Source organism: Primulina tabacum, chromosome 14 (assembly GCF_025594145.1).
Source record: "Primulina tabacum isolate GXHZ01 chromosome 14, ASM2559414v2, whole genome shotgun sequence".
In the NCBI taxonomy this organism is placed as follows: Eukaryota; Viridiplantae; Streptophyta; class Magnoliopsida; order Lamiales; family Gesneriaceae; genus Primulina; species Primulina tabacum.
Window position 1 is genome coordinate 35,345,719 of NC_134563.1, and position 20,334 is coordinate 35,366,052.

Consider the following 20,334-nt stretch of genomic DNA (forward strand, 5'->3'; position numbering starts at 1 on the left):
GATAATTGAGTACACAAACAAATGTAGCAAGTGTTAATCTAACATAGTATTTTCAATTTTATATTCAAACTTTTATCTTTTGTAACAAATCTAAAACAATTAATATTCAAATATATTCCAGATTTTCAATAATTTTTACTAAATTTTACCCAAAAAACACATGAAAACCTAAAAAATGCATTTTTTTTAATGAATTAGAGATTGCAAATTTTTTGACACAAATATAACTATATTATTTAAGATTTAAAAACAAGCCTCCTTTATATAACTGGAAAGAGATACCTCGGTGGAATGGAAAAAAAGAAGCATGACAACTTGGTAAGATGGCCACCAATCACAAACGACAAAAGTGGTCACATTTAGTTAGCACTATTTTTTTTTTACATATATAATACAATTTATTATCCCCAGCACATGTTTGGCCTGCTTTTGCGTCAAATGGAATCGACGTGGTGAAAAGACAGACTTGTCCACGATTTAATGAAATGAAAGGTGCAGAAATAATATTAATTTCAAACGTTGTCATATATCCACATACATTAGAGCATTCGCGTAACACCCATCACCTCATCAAAAATCAGTGGGGTCCACATGCCACATACACATTACAATAACACATCTATTCTCCCACATTCATTTTAACATTCACACTCATTATTTGTGGGTCCCGCTGTTCACTCATTCATCTTACTCTTATTTTACATTTAATAAATTCAATTTCAAATTTTTTAAGAAATTTAAATTATTATTATTTTATATTAATAATAATTTGTTTTTATATATTCAATACGTAAAATAATTTAATTTTATGAGTGTTATTTACTTAAAAATAAAAATTTATTATAAACCTAAAATAAAACGGTACAACATATAATAATAAATAACACTTGCATAAAAATAAAAGAAAATAAATTAAATTTAACAGAAGATGCAAAATACTAATTCAAGGATTGTTTATGAGTGTTATTTACTTAAAAATAAAAATTTATTATAAACCTAAAATAAAACGGTACAACATATAATAATAAATAACACTTGCATAAAAATAAAAGAAAATAAATTAAATTTAACAGAAGATGCAAAATACTAATTCAAGGATTGTTGTTGTATTGTGACCAAATATGTTCAACTAAGTCGGCACGAAGTTGGTGATGCACATGAGTGTCACGTATTTCGGAATTTGTTCGGAGATATTCATGAAATCCTCGGTTTGAGCCCTGGACGGGTTGTGCGGGTTCGTCACCTTCATCGTTGTACCAATTTGTCACGTGAACCCCCTCATCTTCGACAATCATGTTATGTAAAATAATGCATGCTAACATAATATATTTTAACTTTTTTCTGTACCAATAACGAGCTAGACCTCTGACAATTGCCCATCGAGCTTGGAGCACCCCAAATGCTCGTTCAACATTTTTTCTTGCAGACTCTTGTCTTTCCTTAAAAAGCCTCCTCTTTGGATCCTCCGGGCAAGGAAAAGCCTTAACGAAAGTGGCTCATTTCGGATATATTCCATCTGTTAAATAATACCCCTTCGTATATTGAGTCTCGTTTACCATGAAATTAATCTCTGGTGCATTTTCTTGCAAGACGTTATTGAATATAGGAGATTCGTACAACACGTTAAGATCATTACGTGAACCGACGACACCAAAGAATGCATGCCATATCCACAAGTCTTGAGACGCGACCGCTTCAAGCACAATTGTCGGTGACCCATGGCCTCTTGTAAACTGGCCTTTCCAAGCAACTGGGCAATTTTTCCATTCCCAGTGCATGCAATCAAGACTGCCCAACATTCCAGGGAACCCGTGCCTTTCATCATGCATTTGAAGAAGACGTTGAACATCATCAGCATTTGGCCTTCTCAAATATCGATCACTAAATAGTTCAACCACATATCCGCAGAACTTGAAAAGACACTTGATGGACAGTTGATTCACCCATGCGTAGGTACTCGTCAAGATGGTCGGCCGGGACTCCATACGCCTAATTGACGAATTGCAGCCGTGCATTTTTGTAGTGGAGACAAGCTTTTTCTTCTCGCAGCATCGTCCCTTTGCTGAAAATACGGTGAATGATCCTCAAGTGCATTCACTATTCGAAAGAATAACTCTCTTCGCATGCGAAATCGTCTTCGAAATATTTGATCTGGATACACCGGGTTTGTGGAGAAATAATCGTTGAAGAGCCTCGCATGCCCGGCTTCACGATTTCTTTGGATGAACCTTCTTCTTCGCCGCATCACGTTATTACTTTGACATGATTCAACTATTTGTCGACTTTGTTGAAGTATCAATGACATTAGCTCTTTCCCCGGATCATAATCTTCGTCATCAACTTCAACTTGGACTTCGTTTTCACTTGTCGAGCTAGAGGTTGAACTACTGGAATATTGAGACATTTTGGAGTAAACAAATTCAAGTGTAAAAACCGTCGCTAAATGTCCAATTTCGTTGGGCGTTAAAATAATTCAAAACACATGAGGCCCGCGTGTCAGCAAATCGGCGACGGTTTCTATAAAGCAATCGCTAATAGCGACGGTTTTTTCAAAAACCGTCGCTAAGTATGCAATTTTTTTAAAAAATAAACTGACACAGGGGCGTTCATATGTATGCAATTTTTTTTAAAAAAATAAACTCACACTCTCTCTCATGTAACGCCCACTCACATTGGAGAGTGGGTGCCCCTTTAACACCCAATGTGGGTGCCCTTATTACAACATAGAAATAAGAATATAGACAGATACATATAAAATTGATATTTATCCACCAATTAATGAAAGGCACTATCTTGAAATCATCGGCGACGAATGGTTTCGTTTTTTGTCTTCAAAAATATAAAACTCGAAACAAAATTTTTCTGTTACTAATTTTTTTAAGGTAAAAATTTGTGTGAGGCGGTTTCACAGGTCGTATTTTGTGAGATATATCTCTTATTTGAGTTATCCATGAAAAAATATTATTTTTTATGCTAAAAGTATTACTGTTTGTTGTGAATATCAGTAAGATTGACTCTCCACTGTATGCTTGCAGAGTAAGTTCTACTTATGGAATTACTAAACGTACATTAATTTTTCTTTTACATATATATATATATTATATATATATATATATATATATATATGATGCTGATTTTCAATTAAATATTTATGGGCTTTTTAGAATAATTGAGAGTTGCGGGCTATTTTAATTAATTAATTAATTAATATATGAATTATTGCAATATTGGAGAGAATGAAACCCTAAGCTAAGGCTCACGCCGCTCCGATCCCACCTAACAGCTAGCAAGCATATCGTAGGTGGATGATCTCTACGTAGCCAACTTCACTCATTTTCAAGGGTAATTTTCATATTTACTGTAAGAAAACCAGAAATCTTTTGTGATTTGGATGTATAATTATCGATCAGTTGTCTGTCCGTATTTTCTAAAGTTCTAGGTTTAATATAATCTCAAGCATTCAGCATAGATTGTTACAAGTAGCTAAAAAATTATAAATCTAATTAAAATTTTCGAACAATAAATGATTCAGAATAAGTAATCTTCCACGGAAAAGATGAATATATATATATATATATATATATATATATATGTACAAAATTGCAAGTGTGACATATCCCATCTTATTATATAAAAATTAAAGAATTTAGAGACTAAACATTTTGTAATAATCAATTATCTTCCGTTGCTTGTTTAGGAGAACTTTTGACTTCCTTATCGATAGATTCAACTACGCACTTCACCTTTTCTTCCGTTTCTTGAACCTGCATTTTCACATCGATAATTAGCCTCAAATTAACTGAAAATATATTTTATACTCTAAATTTTCTTCAAAAATTAATATTGGATCACCTTTAAGACAAAAAATATTGAATTCTAATTTTTTTTTTTTTTGCTGCATACCTTGTCAATAAGATCATCGACAGAATCAGCAGTTTTAGCAGTTTTTTCAGCCATATTTTCAACAAAGTCCACCATTTCCTTTACTTTTCCTTCGGGAAGATCATCCGATATGTCGTCGGAAATCCTCTCTACTTCTTCCGCCACTTTCTCCACCACTTCCACGATATCTTCCACTGCTTGCACTGCATTTACAATCCTCTCTGCACTCCATAAGATTCATCCGATGAGTCGCGCATAGAAAATTTCGAGGACACTTGAAAATACGATAATTTTATTTGTAGAATTCTTTCTGTCATATGAAAAAGAAGAAGAAAAACTTAAATTTGGGAAGATTTCCTTACTTTCAAGAACCCATAATGGCCCCCATTTGTGAGAGAAGAAGGGCAATATCAGGGATACCACCAATCCAATAATCCAACTTTTGCTGCAATTTGGTGAATAAAATCATGCATATTATTAGTCAAGATTGATTAATGAAATTAAAATCATCGTATTTCAAGATATATATATTATGAGCAAATTAATTTACATTGATCCGGAAGGTGGAGGGGTAGAAGGCAATGGAGCAGCCGATACGGTATTAGCATAAACGGTTAAAGATCTCCTGCAATGCAAAGAAACATATATATAAATCATTATTCCACTAGCAAAACAAAACCATCAAATAAATTTCCTATTACATAATAATGATCACATCAAATCTAAAAAAAAAAACCATCGAATCATCTGCACCTGTAACAAGCAGAACTTTGTAGTACGATTTTATGACAATAAAAGAACTAACCTTCACACACACACACACACACACACACACACACACTATATATATATACATCATACCTTTTCATTTTGCTACCAAATTGCTCCCTTGGTTTGTTGCCCTCAAACCTGGTCTTGAAACTTGAGATACCCAAGTTGGAGACTGCAGGCTTCAAATGGAACCGAGTGGTCGACTTGTGCCCAATAACAACTTTAGAACTTGTAATAATCGACATATTTAGTTTTAGCACAAAGAAAGAAAGATATTTAGTTTTTAGCACAAAGAAAGAAAGAAGATGCTTCTTATTTTGGATTCAAAGTTAGGAAAAATTCTTCAGAAAGATGGTATATAATTTCAGACTTTACCCTGAAAGAGAGGGGATCATATTTATAGGACCAAGAATTGAGACTTTGAATGGATAGTCAACAAGGGTTTTTTCGGTAATCCATAAAACTCCAGCAGACACTTTGTAAATTTAAAAATAGTTAAAGTCATGCTAAATAATTTAGCCTAACAAGGCGTGAAACAGTCAATTCTGACAACCCATTCACTTTTGCTTTTAACGTATTTCGTATTTTCTGATTATTAAATAAACCAAACTAATTATATTTTGTACGACTTCTTGGTGGTCCAAACTTGTTATAAATATCTAGGAAATAAAGAATCTCGACTGAAAAACGTGTTGAATTCTTTTTCTAATGTATAGATATTGTAAAAATATTAAATATTTAATCACACATAACGTTAAAATTGATCTATTTTTCTATCTTGTGAATTTAAATCAAACAAGGACTGCTTTCTATCACACACGAAAATAATTTAATTTCGTGCGCCACTTAAACACGTTTTCAATTATTATATATAAAAAGTTAGTTGATAATCAAAATTTTAAATGTATTATAATAGTTGAATAAAATTATATAATAATGTGAATTTTGAGATGGTACAATCACTGATCAAATACTATAGAAAATATGCAATATTTATGTCCAAACGACTAATCTACCGCAAAAATCAGTCGAGCAAAATCGCTTTGTCCACGATTAATTGTTTCACGTTTCAGCCAGAGGCGGAGCCACATGAGTTTATACCTGGACTAAAAGCTCGGGTGGTCCAATTTTTTTAAAAAAAATTATAATGTAAAATTTGTATAATTTTGAAATAATATGATATTAACCCAGGTAAATCAATTTAAAATATTAAAAGATTCTAGAGTATAAAATTATAGCCCGGGCAGAGCCATATTTCTGATTCCGCCACTGCTTTCAGCAAATGCACATATATACGAATTTTCAGAGTTTTAAATCTTTACAATACAAAAATATAACATAAATTATATCGTATCTGCACATGCACAATTTGTTCACTTATGCTTAAGAGACAAATAACATTTCACGTTTCCAAGAGGAACGAACTATCACTATTCACCTGAAATGAAGCAAAGAATGGTCCACTGAAATCCCCGCCTTCCTAAGCGGAAAAGCAAGGCTCCACACCATCGACGATTCATGTTGCAAATAAGAATCGTGATGCGCATGTGATTCCACACCGTGGTTCTTAAAAAATGAAAGCACAACTGCGTGCAGGAAACTGAACAAGAAAATGAAAAATGAGAAGAAAAATCCAGTATACATTTTAATTATCCAGTAAAGGTTGACTCTGGAATTCACTTAAAACTTCTAATCCACGAAAACCTCAAGTTATTATAAATACCGATAAACAATAACTTGTTTAGCAAAAAAATTGAAACGCGGTCAATTACGAGTTGAATACTGCCCTTTGCATCAATTCAACTTCATGGCAGCAAAGGATTCTGCCACATCCATTGCAGTTGCCATATGGGATAAATCACTTGCCTGGATGAAAGAAACGAGGAATCTAAATAAAACTATGATGAGAAACTAGCATAGAGTAAGCATAGAATGAATCAAACAACAATATGCATGCGCACTCAAACTCATTTGCTCAAACAAGTGAAAAGCGAAATTTTCTACACTTCTTACCATTTGAAGCACACAGGCGCTAGGATCAAGAGTTCGTAAATCATTTTTAGCTAAGTAACCACTTTTTCGACGCAAAGGCATCCATAAACAAAGAACGGTAGTAAACTTTAAATGCCTCTATCAGATCAATTGGTAAGCATCATACTAGCTTTTGGGGAAAGGTCTCATTGACAAAGAGCTTCTTTTCATGTATAAAAATAAAAACCTACTCCATAAAAGAGCATTAACACTTCTTATACACATGGCTGATTTGGTAGTACTGAAACACGAGGGAGAAGAAACCCGAAGACTATGATCTTTTTTTGACAAAAATGCACGACGCAAACTTCAAAGCTATTAGGTCGATGAACAATTTAGTGCAGCTATGATTGTGATAAGCAATAAAAGTAACATTCCAAACCTGGCCTTGTGCAAGACCCCCTTTTCCGCCACCACCCTTTCCACCAATCGGATCCAAAACTTTTTTCAACCACTCTGTGACATTTAATTGCTTGTAATTGCCATCTTTCTCTGGTACACCAGCACACACAAAGGCCTTGTTCACTGTTTCATCCTTGCTGAAGACCATAATCGCCATACCCTATTAATCCACCAACAAAATTAAGAAGGCTAGCGTAATTTCATGTAACTTATGAATCAGAGTTCAGAACAGTAGGTAACAAGATAATGAGTTGGGAACAGCTTAAAACCTTCTTCTCCATGACTTTCACAACTGCTTCCCTGATGGCAGCAGTATCTGAACCAACATTGACATGCGAGATGCAGTAGGCTTTTCCATTTGAAGCAGCAGCTTCAGCCATTTGCACAGCATTATCAATGGCTTTCTGCATGTTCTCTTCAGCGATTTTCTTTTTGGTTTTAATCACTTGACTCTGACAAAAAATCTTGGAGTTAGTTTTGAATACCTTTTCCAAATATTTGTCTTGAATTGTCTCAGATATGTCAAAAAGAAGAGGAACAGCGGGGAACATGTGAACTTTAAAAAAATATATGACTTGACATGACAACCAAATATTCCTACAACCTGGTCTCAATCCACATTAACACTAGTCGGATCCAGTTCCTCTACCACGAACTGCAGTTAGATGCAGGCATGCAGTCATCTTTAGTTAATGGGAGAAACCAATGTTTCCTTGACATTCAAGTCAATTCTGTTAGTCATAATTTTTATTGAAGAAAAATTATTCCTAACCTCGATTCTACTTCGTCGGACGGGACATTTTTTGGAAATTCTAGTTATCCATTCACTCATGAAGAAATTTACACAGGTAATCCAAGTCAATTTGCCATTTCTCATCACTCGAACAATAAAATAAAAATAAAAAAGAGAGGAAAATTGCATGGCATCTCCATATATGATTTTTGAATCCAAGAACAGCTGAATGAGCCTCTGTTGACAAATATCACCACAGAATTTACAGAAAGCACCTGGAGCTCGGAGATTTTGGCCTTGAGATCAGCTTTCTTCGCCGAAGGGATAGATGCTCCTTCCACACGGCCATTTAAAGATGTTACTTCTCTGATATCAGGGGCAAGAAAAATTTATTTATTAAATCATAAGAAAATATGTCACTGATGGAACAAAGTCGGAAAATTCCTTCTTGAATAAGGACAAGAACACGAATCAGTGCCCAAGGATACATGATATTTCTTCTTGCAGGAAAGAAGATAGGGCAGGTTTCAATCTTTATACTAAAAATAAATATAGCAATCCATGACCCATGCAATACAGATGATAGGTGTAAGAACCTGTTCCAGAATGGTTCCTTCAGTCATGGATGCGTTGTTTATTTCCTGTTCAAGGGAGGATGCCAGTTCCATGGCTCTGAAAGCATAATCTAACGTCACTGCCGTAACTCTACGGACTCCCTTAGCAATCCCTTCCTCGGACAAGAGAGCAAATGCCTTGGCTTCCCTCGTGTTTGACATATGTGTACCTGTAGACATGAACAAATGGCTTTAGAATCCTAAAAAGTTCAACCTTTAGATAGCAATTAAATTTCCATTATATTTACCCCCGCAGAGCTCAGCAGAAATTGACAACCATTCTTCATTATCAGGATTAGCAAGTAGATCCTCCACTTTCTTACCAATTGAAACTACCCTGACAGGGTCAGGATACACCTGCATCAACAGAAGTGAGCACTTGCGTTAACATTTAAAAGTAGAAAATATAGAACTTCAATCCATTGTTTGGATAACTCAAACTAAACAGAAATTGTTTGGTGAAGCTTACTTCCCCGAAAACAGCTCTTAGACCTTTTATACTCTTTGCATCAGCCAGCCTGGTCTCCTTTGAGAATACATCCAGCCCTTCTTGTATTTGTTCATTTACAATCGACTCAATTTTTCGCAGCTCCTCGGGCTTTACAGGTTTTCCTGTTTCAGGTGTAAAAACAATTGGAATACTCGTAATACATATGGTCAAACAACAACAATAAGCTTACCATGAGAAAAATCATATCTCAATTTTTCAGGAAGAACAATGGAACCTTTCTGGTCAACATGATTCCCAAGTACTTGCTGCACTTAATGCAATTAGTCAAAGACTACACTTGAGATATAATTAAAAATCACTAGTATTAGAAACTTCCATGAACTTTATTCACGAGCATACCCTTAGAGCAAAATTCAACATGTGTGTGCATGTATGATTCGGAGCAATCATTGTCCGTCTATCATAGTTAACCTGCTCAACCCAAGATAAAGAAAATTGCAATTAGTATGGCGTGTTGAATGACATGGCTCATCTATGATAGCAAGAAGGAATATTTTACCTTACAAATAGCTTTATCTCCAATAAACAATCGACCAGTTTTTCCACGAAATGAGCCAATATGAACAACAAATCCACCATAGATCTGAACGTTAGTAACTTCAAAAACTCCATCATGACCTACTAGCAAGCCGGTATCATATATCTACAAGGAAATGAACTCAGTCAACTCTATCACATATGAAAGTATGTCATCACACGCACATGCAATCATACCAAGGGACTTAAAAATATATAAAAGGAGCTGCTTTACTGCTTGACTTTAAAACAAACAAAACAATGTAGACCAATATGGAGTGCAGAAAATGAAAGAACTTAGTAAGATACATTAACTTAATCAAGCATAATTCATTGTATATCTTTAACTTAAAAGAGGTGAGTAATTCTTCTATGCCTGAAAAATCCAGCTCCTAACCAAGTTCTTCTTTATTCATTGACTTCATTCCATAGTTAAAGTACCTTTTAAACTATAAAATTATGTACGGCACTTATAGTCAAATGCACTACAGATCCTTATCAAAACAAAATATTCACCTGACCACCTTGCTCAGCATAGAAGCTGGTAGTTTCCAGGATAATGCCAACCTCTTCATCATGAGCAACACTTTCCAAATACTCGCTTCCAGTGTAAATAGCCTTTATCACACTTTCATGATCCTAGAATTATGAGCCATGTAAAAGCATAGATCTTCAATTTAAAATTCATGTTTCATCAAAAAAGAAGTTATAACAGATTTGCATGACTAAGTTCAGATGGAACCAACTTCTTAGGAAGAAAATAAGTGAATAATTCAACTTCATATACCTAACAAAAATTAAGAACATTTATCTAATTTTTGCAGCTCTAAAGAAGTGATTGGTCATATACCTGGTCAATTCGAGGTCATTTGGTCTAGCCAATCAATTGAGATCAGCATAACTCTCATTTCAAAATTATAGCAATAATAACTACGATGAATTAAAAGCGTGTCATTACACTCAACAAGACACACAAATAACAATCCCTCACTAGAATAATCAACCATATGTATAATACCAAAAAATTAATTAGAAATCAATTTTCAACAAAAGAAACAGTCCCCATCAGGATTTCAACAAAAAAAACCGGGTTCGAGAACAATGTTGCAAATGATAGAACGAAGAGGTTCAAACAGCAATACATAGCAGGCAAAATGTGTGACCACTAGAATGCTCAAGTCTATAGAGAAAAAAGCCAATAAAGACCTTCATTCCAGACTCACGGGATTCCACAAATAGGTGAATGGCAAGTAGAATTCAATCAATAATTCAGTTGTGGATGGGCACAAATGGCACTTTATAGAAATTACAAGAATAGAACTGTTTTCACATTGACATTAACAGTCATCAATCTATATGCGACAACATTGACATTAACAGTCATCAATCTCTATGCGACAACAAAACTAATCGATCGAGCTGACTAGTATTTAGAAGATTTTTCAGAAAATGAAATGTGATGATATACCCCAAGACAGAGGTATACAAATGACAAACTGAAGCATACTTGACTACAAGTACAAAGACCAAATTGACTCAGTAAAAATTTTGAAACCCCTGTCCCGTCGTAAATAGCTATCTGGTTATTTTGCACAAAGGGCTACGCCTCATAAATGGGTTGATCCATCCCAAACTATTCACTGAAGTTTGAACAAAGCCAATTGTCATGTAAAAAGTTTTTCGTTTTTTTAGCTCTATTTCGGTTAGAAGAAAAGGTTAATGGGATGATTGGGCTATTTGATAGTAAAATTTAAATGTAGTCTTGATAATTAGGAACAGGCCAAGAGCCAACCCAAAATTACCGCATGAAAAGCATAGTTGAATCAAGTTGATTTTTAAGATCCAACTGACATGTCGCCAAAGTTCAGCGCATTAATGTAAAATAACCGAAAAACAAAAAGGACTGAATCCACCAAGTACGTAAAAAATACAAAAGTTTATGATATGTTCATACAAATAGAGATTAAATTTAAAAGAAACTAAAAAGCCATAAATAGGCATCCCCATAATAAGCAACTAAATCAGGAAGGTGATTTACATCAAATCGTAAAATAGTTGCTAGTGTTGATAAACTGACAATTTGTGAAATGGATTCAAATAATTACAAAATCATGGAAAAACCCCGGAAAATACAAATCCATCAAGGCACAAACCTGAAACCAAGTAAACTTAAACGAGTCATCTGTGGCAGCAACTCCTTTTTTGTGCAACACAGATGTCGCATCAGCATCCATGGCTATAACACCACCAGCTTGCTGTTAAATTATACAAAAGAACGCTCCAAAAATTAATATAGATCATATTCACAAACAATACCCGTCAATTTTGAATGGAATTTATTATTGCCAATTTTTCATCCGCCAACATCAAAATTTCACTTTGAACAAGAAGCAGTAAATTAACGACATTTAACGTCGTGTATCTATACGAACAAGTAGAAACACAAATTCACACCTTATTCTGAGCATTCCTTGACCTTTCTCTTGCCTTGTCCATAGCCACATTGAAACCTTCTATGTCAACAGACAGGCCTCTTTCTTCTGCCATCAACTGTGAGACATAAGATGTTAGTATTTTACGAAAAATTTATTTGTTCATGCTCAAAAAATGGTTGCATAGTCACCTGTGTTAGATCCAGAGGAAATCCATATGTGTCCCATAAGTCGAAAGCATCCTGCATTCATTTGATAACTGCAGTGAGACAAAGCACTAGAAAATCACCGAGCACCAATGGCCAGCTGGAGTAGCACAATTATTTTAACAATTAAATTGTGCAATGTGAGAATTATAAATCTATAGAAAATTACAATTGAGTACCAGTAAGAACGATATATTATGGGGAACTAGTGACATATTAATTTAGAACTGATATTGACCATAGTACACATAAGAGTATAATACATACAAGAATAAGATTAAGTTGAAACACAACAATAGCTAACAAGATCCCCTTGCCTGCCCACTGAGGGTTGTCCCTTGGACTTCTTGAGCAGCCTTCTTAAATTTCTCGATTCCCTGAACAGGTCAAGCAATGTGGGAAGTGGGTGGTTACCAAATGAACACACAACTAACACAATTAATTGAAATATAATACATATTTTGATAATACTAGTATGGAAGCAAAATAAGCTTTGCAGTTTATAGCATTAGGGCACGGATAGGTTAAGCCAGCGTCATCAATAAGACAAACAAAATCACATAGTCCAGGAGCATTTCTGTATCCACTTAGCTACAGAGTGATTTAACAAATAGAATATTCATCAATACTCCATCTATTACTGAATATCTTAAAAATGAATGAAGTAAATTTATAAACATTTCATTACCAATAACTTTTAGATTCCAATAACGTGGATAAGGTTAAAAATCAGTGTCGCCCATAGCTCAAGAAGTTCTTAGAGTACACTATCTTGCAATTGAATGTTTTTGGTGAACAAACGCTCTAAAGGAATCTATACTGGTCAAAACATACAAGTTATACTCTTGAAACATCCCTGCTGAACCCAAAGTAAAGCCAAACAAATGATAAGGAAGAAAATAGTATACATACTTTAACCAGAGTCCTGCCAAAGCTGGCTTCTTCATCTGCAATTATCTCCCGAATTTTTATCTTGTGTTGCTTCAGCTCGGGGAAAATATCTCCCATGACATCCACCACAACATCTACCAGCCTGTTTTCGTAATGATATAATCATGGGAAGACAATACAATTACACAGCATTGAATAGATCCATTGATTTTATGTCAGCAAACTAATAAATACGAATATAGCTTTAACAAAAATTTAATGATCGAACTGGACCCAACAAAAACCATCAAATAACTGGGCAGTAAACAGCTGAGAAATTCCCAGCACAAAACCTGCTAACATATACAATCCAGGCCCAATGCGAAAATTTGGCTACCACTTAAAGGGCTGGAGCTGTTTAATTTATTATTAAAAAAACATCATCAATATAACAAAAATTAATCAAATTTCATCAAGTACAATACTTCAAGATGAACTCATGTGGTCTTGGAATCTAAAAATATTTACAATTTAAAATTATTAAGTTAAAAACCAAATCCAACTAGACAGTACAAAATTTTATGAAGTTGATGTCAATCATTTTAACGTATAGATGCCATTAGGCCCATTACCAAATCGCATTGATTGTAACACAAATTATAATATGCATCCATGTAAAAATGTGAATTTTGATCAGCTGAAAACAACCTCAAGTGTACACAATCATCTAAAAATACATTAATTTTCTTAAAGAAAGCCCAACTCAAATTTAGACATTAATCCAAGCAAATACCTCATTGAAATTAAATTGCTTAATAATTCTTTAAAAATCGCAACCAATCCAATAGCCCAAATATGAATTGGGAAGTGCCCAAATAAAATGAATGTGTTCATGAATTATGTAAGTAGGAGATAAAAAGTTAAGAGTAACGAAAAATTACCAAGGAGTATAAAACTTTAGTCAGAAAAAAAAAAGAGATGCATAAAAATTATTAACAAAAACTGATCAGGGTATTACAGGATTTTGTTAAGTAATATAATATATATGAAAAAATAAACAGATGCTCACACACATAAATATATGTGCACATAAATGCATGCATACATATACTGATATACAGCTGCTCTACCTACATTTCATTCTGGTGGATATTTAGTTCAAAGCACTACTCGTCTTTTCAATGTGTGTATGAGTAAATATAATAAAATATTACTATAAAAAACAAGCATGTCGTTTTGTACCCATTGAAGAAGCCTTGTTGTGCTTTTAGGACTTCAGTACCATATCGCACAGCTCGACGAAGAATGCGCCTTAGTACATACTCACGCCCCTCATTGCCTGCAAATTACCAAATCAAGATAAACTCCAAGTACATGTTTTAACAACCAAAATTGAGAAAGTTACTTAAGGTATTAAAGGTAATATCAGAAAACATGGAATCTCAACATTATGACAGAGAACTTTGAAGGCCTTCTCATGCACAAATAAACAAAATGCCAGCAGCTTAATTGCTTCAGTCACATCATATAAAAACAATACTGTTAGATAAATATATTAACTTTTTTCAAAAAATGTAAAATTGACCAAACTAGATCTCACTGGAAGAGAGAGAGAGAGAGAGATGTCCACACTTACTAATGCATTTTGCTAGTTGAAGATAACCACAAAACTATGGATTAAATTGATCTCCAAGACTAAGTATAGTACTTTACCAGGACACGAGCCATCAGCAATGGCAAATGAAATCGTTCTAATATGATCAGCCACTACCCTGTATGCCATGTCAACTTTATCCACGTCATCAGATCCAACTTTTCCGGTATACGGCTGGCATCCAGTAGCCTGTTGGAAGGTCAGATTTCAGAAACTACTCAAAGAACTTGATATTGTGACGCAATATTGCATAAGACCACAGTAGAGAATATGGAAAGTAAAATTACTATGCTAACAAACACCTTAACACTGCATAGTCGAACTCTAAAATAATAAAGTAGAGATTAAAAACTACTTCACAAACACAACACAAACACAAACACAAACACCATATCACAAATAAGCAAACTCTAAAATAATATAGTGATGAAAAACTACTTTGCCAACAGAAACAATCTAAATCTAAAGTACTCAATCATGTCTTAAATTAAAAATATATATTTAAAATTGCATTGTTATTTATTCTTGATTCTTCAAACTATAAATTAGCAACAAGAGTAACATTTTGCAATAATTCGAAGGAAGGACTTAATAAATTTTGAATTGAAGTTTACCTTCTGTATTGCATCAAAGATGGGTAAGAACACATCGGTATCATAATTGCTCATCTTATTTTGGAGAATAGAAGTCAGCCTCTCGAAACCCATTCCAGTGTCAACATGTTTTGCAGGTAAAGATTTCAATGAGCCATCAGATTCCCTGTTAAACTGCGAATAGATATCAACGAACAAAAGTATATTAATAGTCTGAGAGAATCTATGATAACTAGTCACATTGCGATTTGAAATAAGCAGTTTAAGAGCCCCTAAACAATGATGAATTGACCTGAATAAACACAAGATTCCATATTTCAATTGCTGTAGGATCATCATTGTTCACTAGCGAGGAAGCATCACGACCGCCGATCCTGTCAAAATGAATTTCAGTGCAGGGGCCACAAGGTCCGGTATCTCCCATCTCCCAGAAATTGTCCTATTCAAAGCAGCATATAATTAATTTAAAAAAAAAACAGAAAGAAACTAATAGTGTTCTAAATGACGGTTGCCTAGACTAAGCGGCCCTTGACCACCCATCCTTTACATCAGGCGGACCTAACCACTCGCGGTCGAGGCGGGCGGCAGGCAGCTGAGGTGGTCCATAATTTTATAATTCCAATCAAGTCAATTAATTTTAAAAACCTAGTCAAAGTCAATTAATTTTAAAAACCTAGTTAAAAATCAACAAATTTTAAAACCCTAATTATAAAAACACAACCCTTTGTTTCTATTTTAGGTATTGTATATTTAACATGTTTTTACATAATATTCCAGATTTTGTTTCAAAATTCATATTCTTTTTCTCCTTTTATTAATTGTTGAAAATTAATGACGGAAAAAAATAAACAATGGATAATTGGAATTTACGCCAAAGTCTAATGATATTGTTTGGGAGGGGTGTTGTATAGTAAAGATAAAAGGGACCGGATCATATGCAAGTTGTGTAAGAGGCTTAATAAAAGAGGAGTTTATAGGATGACACATAATGTTGCGGATATTGTAAGACAAGTTGAAGCATGTCATAAAGCATCTGACGAGGACAAAAAAAGAGCGAGAGCCTATCTTGAAAATAACAAGAATAAGAAGCGAGAAAGACTAGAAGAACTAAAGGAAAAGAGAGCGGAGGTCAACATATGTGTTGATGGAGAAGATGATGATTGTTAGGTGGCGGGAAATTCTTCAAGAAAGAATTCAAAAAACCTCGGGCTTATTGACGAGTGGACATCTGCAATCGATCCAACAAAAGCAAGGCAACAAAACATAAATGATGCCATGAAATTAAAGTTTACAAATGATGTGCATGAGTACTTGCTAGATGGATTTATGAAGCGGAGATTCCTTTCATGCAATTGACAATCAAAGCTTTAGAAAACTTGTAAAGGCGGTTGGATAATTCGGTCCGGGTTACAAACCTCCAAGTCAATATATTTTAAGAGAGCCACTTTTGAAGCAAGAAGTTGAGATAACCAAATTATCTCTAAAAAATGAAGAATGGATGAAAAATGGAGGGTAAAAAATGACCGATGCATAGACCGATCACAAGAGAAGAAGCATTATGAATATATGTGTTAATTGCAAGCTAGGCACTTCATTCTTTGGTTCTATTGAAGAATCCATGGAAGCACACACCGGGGTTTACATCTTTGAGTTTGTTGAAAAATATATTATTGAGATTGGCCCGCAACATGTTGTTCAAGTAGTTACGGACAATGCCACAAACAATATGGTGGCGGCAGATTTATTGAAAGTTACCCAACCTCAAATTTTATTTGACCTCTTGTGCGACTCATACAATTAGATTACCTCATGTTTGAAGTTGGAAAGCCAGAATGCTTAAGAAAGCAAAGGCCTTACTTTATCAAATTCATCTACGCACATCATAGAACTTTGGTTATTATGAGGAATATATTGTGAGGCCCAGGGTGACCAGATTTGCTACTTCATTTTTACTTTGGAAAGTCTCAAAGACAAGAAAGATCAATTGAGACTCATGTTCACATCCGATGAGAAGCAAAACAAAGTTAAGTACTAGTGTGAAGTGAAAAGTGGCGGAGGCATCGGTAACAAGTATATATTTTTTGAATGGTGTTTTTTTGGCTTTGAATGTTTTCACCCCTTTAGTGAAAAGTTTTACGTCTTGTTGACGGCGACAAAAAGCCACCCATGGCCTTTTTATTGGGTGCGCCTAAACAAGCCAAAGAAAACATTAGAAATTATTTCAAAAAAAGAAAAATGTCACCCCTATTTTGAAGATTATTGATGAGAAGTCTAAGGGTAGACTTGATAGGCATTATGCCGCTTACTTGTTGAATTCGGTTTTTTACTTCAAATATTCAAGCATATCAAATGACACCCATGTTATGAATGAGTTCTTGAATTGTGTTGAAATAATTTTTCCCACTGACGAGGACATGCAATCTACCGTTGCTAATGATGAATTGTTGAAGTATAAGAGTAAATTCGGAAACTTTGGAGGAAAAATGGTACGGCATACGAGAAGGTAAATGTGTACCATGACTTTGATCCAAGTAAATTTATTTCCTTTATTTCTATTCACTAACATACATGTAATTTTTACTCATATTTGGTTTAATTATTTTTTTGCCTCTTCGCTTTTTCAAGTTGGATGGTGGTCCAATAATGGTGGTAGCACTCCAAACTTACAAAAAATGGTAATGAGATTTCTCTATTTGACAAGTAGTTCATCGGGGTGTGAAAGAAATTGGAGCCAATTTGAAAGGGTAAATATTAAGTAGTAATTCATAAATTATGTTATATACCATTTATTTTTATTAATAACAATGGTTTAAAATCTTTAGATACATACTAAGAAGAGTAATAAGCATTGAGACATCAAGATTGAATGATCTTGTATATGCCAAATTCAACGTCAATCTTATGAAGATGAAGAGTAAAAAAGAAAATGGTGGAGATTTGCTTCTATCATCTCAAGCTAGTGAAGCTCAAGGTTGGCTTGTTGATGGTGGCGATGAAGATGAGGTAGAGCCGGGTTCAGGACTTACTTGACAGTAGTAGGGGAGGCCTCGGGAGCGGATGAAGTGCTACAACCAAGGATGAGTGCAAGGAACATCCTCATTAAAGAACTTGATGAGAATTTAAATACATCGGAGGACGAGAAAGAATAAGATGTTTATTTTAAGTCCGATGATGAGATGATTATGAACGTAGTTGATGGTGCATATGTAGATAATTTAGAAGATTAGTTATGTTTTGTCTAGTACTTGTTATCATAGTGGGTTGAAACTTTGAATTTTAAATTTAGTTTTTTGGTATTTAATTACACGTCTTACATTAAAAAATGATGACTATTTGTGATTACATTGCATTATTATATATGATTACCTATAAAATATGTTTAAAAAAATTCAACCGCCTAGGCGGTCATTAATTGCCCCGCCACCTGACCGCCTACCGTCATTTACAACACTGGAAAGTATTGTTTACATAACATGCAGTATGGTTTAAACAGCCAGCTACCTACCTAGAGTTTGCACGCTGAGAATGATGTAACCACGTGAGTATCAAATATATCCATAAATAAATTGAACCCATATGTAGATGGCAACTCACAAGACTTTACAAAGCTAAAAATTATATCAAATGTATATATCGCTGCTCTTCGTACTCTCCCCATGCTCATGCCATACTCCAGTTAGCAGAGCATTGGTCTATCATTCACCACTTTTTTATCAGACTTATTTCTTGTGCTAAAGCGTTTCCTTGTAACACTGTGTGTTGTGAGGTGACAAAACAATTCTGGCCTACAAGGCTTTATGGTAATAAAAAGCAGCAACAGTCTCACAATATTTGAGAAGGTGAAAACCCTAATACCAACTTAAATCAAGGCTCTAGAAATTTTCATGCAGCTCTGAACACAATTAAGAAGCCAAATCTTCTCTTAATATGGGACTAGTATGTTCTGTTCATGCATATATATGGAACTTGAACATGAAGAATGGACATACTTTACATCCAAAAGGTAATACGTGCCCAGGAGGGAGAAACTTGAGCCAATTTTCCATGGCTTCGGTATCAGGTGGAAGACCAAGTTTTTCGTCACCTCCAAAATAGGTGGCGTATATTCGATCACAAGGTAATTTATACACCTGAAAGACATAAAATAATTTAACAGGAAAGAGGCAAACACTGATGAGTTATATACTCTTTCTTTCCATCTTAATCATAATGATTGGTAATATATGAGCAGACTTACCTTGGTGAGAAGCTCCCAAGCCCATTCAATGGCTTTCTTCTTGAAGTAGTCCCCAAAGGACCAATTTCCAAGCATCTCAAAGAAAGTATGGTGGTAAGTGTCCTTGCCCACATCATCGAGATCGTTGTGTTTACCACCAGCACGGATACACTTTTGGGTGTTGCAAGCACGGGTCAGTTTGCTCAACTCAGTGTTGGGGTCGGCAGTGCCTAGAAATATGGGTTTGAACTGATTCATCCCTGTTCCCCAAATATTACAAGCATCAGTATTCGGTACAACACAAGAACGCTCACACAGCTGCTACATCATATTAAAAGCGAGGGAGGGAAGGGAAGGGAGGAAAATACAACACCGGCATTTGCAAAGAGAAGAGTTGGATCATTGAGAGGAACAACTGGACTTGATTTCCAATGCACATGCGCTTTGTCTTCAAAGAATTTGACAAAGGTATCCCTTACTCTGTTTGCAGGCCATTCAACTTCACTCGCCTGAGATCCCATCAACCGCCGAGATGCTACTTGTATTGGTAGTAACGACAGTGGTGCAGGTGATTTACTTGATGTGATTAGACGTCTGTGGAATAGGAAAGTACTTCTGACAATAACAAAAATTAACATCCAAATTAATTTGAAACAGTCGAGCAACTTTACTTTCGGAGGTAATTATTTATCACCCGTTTAAAATCTCTTCACGCGTATATTAAATTATATAATGACAAAATAATTTACACCTAAGATCACAAGCAGTTGATTGACAAGAACAAAAACACGAGCTTAATAAACAATTTACCTTAACAAGAGAACAATAGTCATTATCAATAACAAAACTGGAACCCAACAAACACTATCAAGGAAAAGTCAAACTTCAGCAAGTTGAGCTTAT

General features: G+C 34.7%; 3 protein-coding genes across 3 annotated transcripts; all 3 read right to left on the reverse strand.

Moving 5' to 3' along the window:
* Positions 1–3,524: 3,524 nt before the first annotated feature.
* On the reverse strand, positions 3,525–4,996 carry LOC142525511 (uncharacterized). Its single transcript, XM_075629828.1, has 5 exons — positions 4,744–4,996; positions 4,433–4,507; positions 4,245–4,327; positions 3,904–4,103; positions 3,525–3,764 (listed from the first exon to the last, which is right to left on the reverse strand). The coding sequence occupies exons 1-5, from the start codon at positions 4,896–4,898 to the stop codon at positions 3,672–3,674; spliced, it is 606 nt and encodes a 201-aa protein (XP_075485943.1). The 5' UTR covers positions 4,899–4,996; the 3' UTR covers positions 3,525–3,671.
* A 930-nt stretch (positions 4,997–5,926) lies between these two features.
* LOC142525073 (alanine--tRNA ligase-like) lies at positions 5,927–8,371 on the reverse strand. The gene is made up of 4 exons (XM_075629241.1): positions 8,095–8,371; positions 7,356–7,538; positions 7,067–7,246; positions 5,927–6,519 (listed from the first exon to the last, which is right to left on the reverse strand). Exons 2-4 carry the CDS (start codon positions 7,494–7,496, stop codon positions 6,448–6,450), a joined length of 393 nt encoding a protein of 130 aa, XP_075485356.1. The 5' UTR covers positions 7,497–7,538; positions 8,095–8,371; the 3' UTR covers positions 5,927–6,447.
* LOC142523987 (alanine--tRNA ligase-like) lies at positions 7,697–20,279 on the reverse strand. The gene is made up of 21 exons (XM_075627713.1): positions 20,242–20,279; positions 19,805–20,046; positions 19,453–19,691; positions 19,205–19,345; positions 15,508–15,654; positions 15,237–15,389; positions 14,682–14,811; positions 14,211–14,307; positions 13,011–13,131; positions 12,416–12,475; positions 12,084–12,134; positions 11,915–12,010; positions 11,614–11,715; positions 9,977–10,099; positions 9,444–9,587; positions 9,284–9,355; positions 9,114–9,189; positions 8,903–9,045; positions 8,682–8,790; positions 8,416–8,603; positions 7,697–7,741 (listed from the first exon to the last, which is right to left on the reverse strand). Exons 1-21 carry the CDS (start codon positions 20,262–20,264, stop codon positions 7,697–7,699), a joined length of 2,502 nt encoding a protein of 833 aa, XP_075483828.1. The 5' UTR covers positions 20,265–20,279.
* Positions 20,280–20,334: the final 55 nt, after the last annotated feature.

Excerpts from the sequence above, each read along its gene's own strand:
- LOC142525073 (XM_075629241.1), bottom strand. The coding sequence starts at position 7,496 with ATGCAGAAAGCCATTGATAATGCTGTGCAAATGGCTGAAGCTGCTGCT. Across the intron at positions 7,247-7,355 it reads TGAAAGTCATGGAGAAGAAG|GGTATGGCGATTATGGTCTT; the intron begins GTTTTAAGCTGT and ends GTGGATTAATAG. Across the intron at positions 6,520-7,066 it reads GGGGTCTTGCACAAGGCCAG|GCAAGTGATTTATCCCATAT; the intron begins GTTTGGAATGTT and ends TCTTTCATCCAG.
- LOC142525511 (XM_075629828.1), bottom strand. The coding sequence starts at position 4,898 with ATGTCGATTATTACAAGTTCTAAAGTTGTTATTGGGCACAAGTCGACC. Across the intron at positions 4,508-4,743 it reads TTTGGTAGCAAAATGAAAAG|GAGATCTTTAACCGTTTATG; the intron begins GTATGATGTATA and ends TTTGCATTGCAG. Across the intron at positions 4,328-4,432 it reads CCTCCACCTTCCGGATCAAT|CAAAAGTTGGATTATTGGAT; the intron begins GTAAATTAATTT and ends ACCAAATTGCAG.
- LOC142523987 (XM_075627713.1), bottom strand. The coding sequence starts at position 20,264 with ATGACTATTGTTCTCTTGTTAAG. Across the intron at positions 20,047-20,241 it reads ACTATTGTTCTCTTGTTAAG|AAGTACTTTCCTATTCCACA; the intron begins GTAAATTGTTTA and ends TGTTATTGTCAG. Across the intron at positions 9,190-9,283 it reads TGTTGAATTTTGCTCTAAGG|CAAGTACTTGGGAATCATGT; the intron begins GTATGCTCGTGA and ends CATTAAGTGCAG.